The 6,289-nt window shown below is 41.6% G+C and overlaps 1 protein-coding gene across 1 annotated transcript in view; it reads left to right on the forward strand.

Annotated features, from left to right (window-relative positions):
* Window positions 1–231: 231 nt before the first annotated feature.
* Window positions 232–6,289, forward strand: part of LOC101851612 (demethylmenaquinone methyltransferase) — an 11,038-nt gene continuing 4,980 nt past the window's right edge. Inside the window, exons 1-3 of the mRNA XM_013089000.2 lie at window positions 232–340; window positions 2,760–3,014; window positions 5,869–5,994. Coding sequence (XP_012944454.1) covers window positions 2,778–3,014; window positions 5,869–5,994 — 363 coding nt within the window. The 5' untranslated portion in view covers window positions 232–340; window positions 2,760–2,777. The remainder of the gene's footprint in view (window positions 341–2,759; window positions 3,015–5,868; window positions 5,995–6,289) is intronic.

A 6,289-nucleotide genomic window follows, 5' to 3' on the forward strand; every position in this document is an offset into this window, starting at 1 on the left:
GGGGGTGAGGGAGGAAGAGGAAAGTGGGCAGGTGGTAAAGGAGAACGGAGGCCTTTCAGTCTTTAATGCTAGCAAGATTAAATTATTTTTGTCCTTTGTGTTTCAGTCTATGAGGGTGAAAGAAGAGCACAACACTGTCACTTGGTATGTCATGATAATAATTATGATTTGCGCAGAGACAGTGCGCATTGCGCATGATGACCAGGTCATTTATAAAAGTAGGTGGCAAGCATCGGGGAACCGCCACTGAGTGAGACAGCATTTGGATCCAGTCAGCAGCGGCCTTTAGACGTCCAGTTTAAATATTTCGACTTTTGGACTCTGGAAAGGACGCAGTAAGGTATGTGCACTTTTGTGGGTGGTCAGAAGTTGACAAAGGTCTGTCTGTCTGTGTCTGTTTGTGCGTCTGTCTGTGTGTTTATCTGTGTGAATGTCTATCTATCTGTCTGCTTGTGTGTCTGTCTGTGTGTCTGTCTGTGTGTGTGTCTGTCTGTCTGTTTGTCTGATTTTTGATGATTATGCTTTCCTCTATCATAAACTAACAAAATGCAATGCTTCTAAAACTGTTTTCACCTCCCTCCCCCACAATCTCTTCTCCCCCCCCCCTTCTTGTCTGTCTGTCTGTCTTTCTCTGTGTTTTTCTGTCAGTCTGTCTCTCTTTCTCTCTGTTTGTCTGTCTGTCTGTCTGTCTCTCTGTCTCTCTCCATCTCTCTATCTCTGTTTACGACTATTTCCCTGCACTAGATGTATACATCATTTACTCCTGCTCTGTGTTGCTTTTTGTTCTTATCAATTCCTAGCTACTTCAATTATTCTTTGACGAGCGGTATTGTTTTAAAGATTCTTATCCTTTTCAAACTCCCTACACTTTCCTCCCCCTGTCTCTCTTTCTCTCTCTCTCTCTCTGTCCCTCTCTCTCGCTATCTCTCTTCATATCTCTCCCTTTCTCTGTCCCTTCCTCTTTCTTGTTTCTATCTTTTTCTAATCTCTCTCTGTCTCTCTCTCTCTCACTCTCTCTCCATCTCTCTACATTCCACTTTTTTATTTCTATCTCTTTCTAACCTCTGTCTTGCCCTCCCCCTCCCCCCACTCCTCTCCCTCTCTCTCTCCCTCTCTCTCCTCTCTCTCTCACTCACTCTCTCTGTCTCTCGATGTCTCTTCTCTAGTCATTCCTCACATTCTAATAATCTCTCTCTCTCCCTCTCCCTCCCCCCCTCTCTCTCTCTCTCTCCCTCTGTCTCCCCCTCTCTCTACCACCACCCCCCCGACGGCCCCCTCTCTCCTGTCTCTCGATTCACTCAAGAAGGAAAAGGGCCAAATGAGTACAAAACTGACGTTAGTGTTGGACGGAAAGAATAATGCAGCATGTATCAGTTAAAGAGAGAGAAAAGATCAAAATTGTTTAGTTTTAATACCCTTTTTATCACTACAAAGCTATTTTAGAGACAGAACCTCGTAATTTAACGTTCCTATTCGATAGGGCTAAGCTAAATGGGTGGCGAGCCCTACAAATGACCTCCCCCCCCAAAAAAAAGCAAACGTTTGGAGCGCTGCGTTGCAAATTCGAAACAGGATCATTCGCTCAGTAGTCCAGCATGATACCAATAACTGAGCTAATGGCACGCACTACTTGTTTAGATATCTAAACCCCCACCCCCTCAAAGAAACAGCCTGGAAAACAAATAGTATGTGAAAAAAACTCTAAATACAAAGGAAACCATATATAACAGGCTCGGTAATAACAGGGATCCGGTATTAACAGGGATTTCCTAAATCCCCATTTTCTGATACTCTTTGTCTCTATTGAAAGTTATCGGCAATAACAGGGCCTCATTGGAGCCCAATCGGTTATAGCAGGGACAAAGGCTCGTTACAAACTGTAAAAAATAAGAAAGAGAGAGAAACGCAGTGATGGAGTAAACCCACCCAAACCACGCCACTGCAAGCACACGCAGCAGGTGAAGCGAGAGAGGGTTGCTGTGTGCTGCAGACTTTGATCTTGCCCTAAACCTAGCTACATGCTCGCGTATTGTGTCAAACGCAGGCCATGAAAAACTACCCATGAATAAATACAGCTGGATTAGTCCACATGCTTACTTTTCTTGCATTTCTGATTTAACAGGGATCTGATATAACATGACTTTTTCTCTGGTCCCACCATCACTGTTACATCAGGTTTTCACTGTAGATGTCTCACCTTTTTTCTTTCTTTCTTTCTTTCTTTCTTTCTTTCTTTCTTTCTTTCTTTCTTTCTCTCTCTCTCTTTCTTTCTTTCTCTCTCTTTTTTTCTTTCTTTCGTTTGTTTTTTCTTTCGTTATTTCTTTTCTTCGTTCTTTCTTTCTTCCTTTCTTTCTTTCGTTTCTTTGTAAAGGTCTCGTTAGTGTCTCGCTTCTTAAAAGAAATCAAATTCTTCATTCTAGCTTGACGCAATGGCTGCCCCCCGAGAGTCAAGTCCTGTATATAAGTAGTAGTTTAGTTTAGTTTTAAAAGAATGGCATCCTTATTTTTATATTTGCCTTTAGTACTTGTAAGAGTTTACGGCATTTGCAATACAAATAGGTCATACAAGTACCGACGATTAGAGGTGTAACTTGTAACTAGAGGAGAGTAACATAATTTAAAAAAATAAAAGAACAAAATATAAGGGGAGATATTGTGGACGATAGATGTGTGATAGGAAAGTAGCCGCAAACCACACCAGAGCACCCACGAGCCACCCACTTAAAACCTAAATTTTATCATTTTTGTTTGTTTTGAAGTGGTGTTCCTGAACAAAGATGTTCTCTAAGATTGTTCAACGCTGTGCCCTCCCTCTTCTACGTCAGAGAAAACTCCAAAAGACAGCAACAATTACTGACGCCTCAAGATGTCTCTCAATGTCACACCCGAAACTTTCCGAGCCAAAACCAAGCAAAGAAGTCGCGCTTGCTGCGATACAGGCACATGTCAAAAAAGGAATGGGCTCTGAATCCACAGTCAAACTGTATGACGACATTGCGGGGAATTATGAAAGGGTATGTGGAGTCTCGTGCGTGACCAAAGGGTTTTGATGCTGTTTGGACATGTTGTATTAGCGTACGTTTGAGCGTGTATGTGTGTGTGTGTGTGTGTGTGTGTGTGTGTGTGTGTGTGTGTGTGTGTAACGTGTGCGCGTGTGTGTTTGTATGTCAGTGTCTTGATCTCTCTTCTAGAAGTGATAGAGTCAGACACGGGCCATGAGATGGGGAGGGGGTTAAGAAAGAGAGAGAGAGAGAGAGAGAGAGAGAGAGAGAGAGAGAGAGAGAGAGAGAGAGAGAGAGAGAGAGAGAGAGAGAGAGAGAGAGAGACGCATTAACACATACAGAGAGAAAAAAAGAACATGTTTGAATATGCGTGTGTGTGTGTGTGTGTGTGTGTGTGTATGAGTGTGTGTGTGTGTGTGTGTGCGTGTGTGTGTGTGTGTGTGTGTATGCCGCTATATATACCGGGATACCTGGAGGCATCATCTCTGTCTCAGAGGTTGACGTGTTATGACCCTCCATCTTTCACAGTCGCGAGCTGCCGTGGCACATTCTGCCATATCCAGGCCAGCCCATGTTCTTATGCTGTCCATCTATGTTTTTCTGTGTCTTTCTCTAGCTCTCCTGCCCCACATTTTTCTTTCAAGCACCTCTTTCACAATGGTCTCGTGTCGTTTTAAGAGGCCATAGTACTGTATTTTTCTACATTTTATTTTGTTCAGCAGGGTTTGTCTTGTGTATAGAATCTGACACATCCTCTTTGTTTGTCACTTTTGTTTTCCAAATTATTCTGGCCATTCTACGGTAGCACTACATCTCAAACGCCTTTATTTTGTTTTCTTCTTTCCTTGTCAAAGTCCGGGTCTCTGCGCCATACAGGAATATGGGGAAGATGTAGCATTCCAGCATTTTTTTTTCTTCAAGTGAGAGATAGTTGCCCGGATTTAAATAGTTTGTACATTTAGCTGAATCTTGTTTTTGCAGATGCTGTTCTTATGTTCATTTCTTGTCCACTTCTTCCATCATCTGTGATTGTTGCTCCTAGATACTTGAATTGGTGCACTTGTTCGACTTTCTCCCCATCTATGGTTATGTCTGTAGCTGTTTATTTTTCTAGAACATTTTGATAAGACCACTCTTTTTATTTTTATTAACTTTCATGTCGAGGCCTGCCTTGCTGCTGTTCACTTTTACTACTTTCACAATATTAGAAAGATATTCGTTTTTGTTCGCAAGCAGAACTGTATCATCTGCGTACCTCGGGTTATTGATGTTGCGGCCCCCAACAGTGACCCCCTGCAGGTTTTGAGATTCTCTAAAAATAATCTCTTGTCTCACTCCTCTTTGGATTTTAATATATTCTGATATTTCATTACACACTTTATTAGCTGCCTTCTGCTGCCAGTAAAGCTTTCCTATGATTCTTATATCTTTGCCAACAATATCTATATTCTTCAAACACTCAATCAGCTTGATGTGATGGATTCTGTAAAAAAAGCTTTTAAATAGTCAATAAAGCAGCAAAGAGGCCTCTTTGGACTAATATGATATAGTGTGTGTGTGTGTGTGTGTGTGTGTGTGTGTGTGTGTGTGTGTGTGTGTGTGTGTGTGTGTGTGTGTGTGTGTGTGTGTGTATATTATATATAGTATATATTATATATATCATAATATATAATTAGTGACTGAAAATTAATCAAGACCCCCCCCCCCCAAATACGCTGCGTTTCCAACGAAAATAATGCTGATGATGGCTTTGCTTGATGATGATGATGATGATGATGATGATGATGATGATGATGATGATGATGATGACGGAGGTGGACAAAGCCGACAGTGCGAAACGTTGAACCTTTATCTATTATCTATTTGTGGTGGCCGAATTTTGCTATTCAAAAGGCTTTTTAATGGCTGCATCGATCGACAAGCAGTTTTCGCCAAAAAATTCTTTAAAATATTCTCCAGATCATGGCGCCCTTGGTTTTTTTTTTCAGTTTTGAGACAGTTTGGCTGCAAAAAGCTAAATTTCTTTATTTCGCCGATCGCTTTTGATGGCCGACGCTTCTTTCTCTGTAATTTTAGAAAATCCGGAAGTGATATTTCGCGAGGCGCATTTTGTTTTGAGAGTATAGATCTAGACCTAAATTTTGCATCTCTCAATATTTATTTCCCCATTCCGGTAGAGTGTAAACATAGTAGGCCAATGACTTTCAGCTGATATTAAAGCACCGATCATCCCTTTCATCGAAAGGGGACCCAGCTAGTATATTATAAAGCCACTTATTATACTTTAGTCGTCACCATCTTTTTCTTTTGATCTTTCTTCCTCAAATGACGATGAAGAGGATGATGATGATGATGATGATGATGATGATGATGATGATGATGATGATGATGATGATGATGATGATCTTCTGTCTCCTCCTTTTGCCTCCAACTGGGATGCCTCTACACATTTTCCTCTTTCGTCACACGTTCACACAATTAACTTCCTGTCAGCCTCTCGTAGAGATACAATTTTGATATCCTTGATGACTAGCATCAATTTCTTTACAATTAGCCCCTTGGGCTTTCACCCACTTAGTCACTTCCGTCTAGCCTGTAACCACACGTAACCCTAAGGCCCCCTTTGTTAGGCCCATTTCCCTGCTAATATACAGCGCTCGTTTAGTTTTTCTCTCAGTTGCTCCCGAGGAAGCCCACGGGGCGAAACGTTGAGCTATTAAATAAATTTAAACATTTTATATTGTTATTTTATTTTTGTCTAAAATTAAAACAAGACTCTCCCTCCTACCCTGCTTACCAAAAAATGATGATGATAATGATGATGATGATAATGACGATCTTCGTATTACATTGTCCTCTGGCACAGTACTTGGACACCCTAGAGTACAGTGCGCCCACACAGTTAGCACGTATTGTGACTCGTCTGGCTGGGGACAACCAAGATATCAAAATCATCGACGTCGGGGCGGGATCGGGTCTCGGTGGCGTGGCGGTAAGTCTTTTCCATTTTCCCCATTTGCTTTACTTCCTTTCTTTCTGTCTTTTTTTCTGTCTTTTTTTTTCTTCATTAATTTATTTTAGGTGGAAGGGGGGAGGGGGGTTGTTCTGATATAATATTGAAAAATGTTTGATTTTGGTTTGAATAAAGATGAAGACACTGATTATGAAAATGAACATTTGATTTACGAGAAACCAGTCTAGTGAAACGATGTAAGGAATGGAAACCAAAAAAAGATAACCACCCCCCCTTAAAAAAGCGGCCGGGGGGGGGGGGGGGGGGGGGGGGG

Source organism: Aplysia californica, unplaced genomic scaffold (genome assembly GCF_000002075.1).
Source record: "Aplysia californica isolate F4 #8 unplaced genomic scaffold, AplCal3.0 scaffold00854, whole genome shotgun sequence".
NCBI classification, from domain to species: Eukaryota; Metazoa; Mollusca; class Gastropoda; order Aplysiida; family Aplysiidae; genus Aplysia; species Aplysia californica.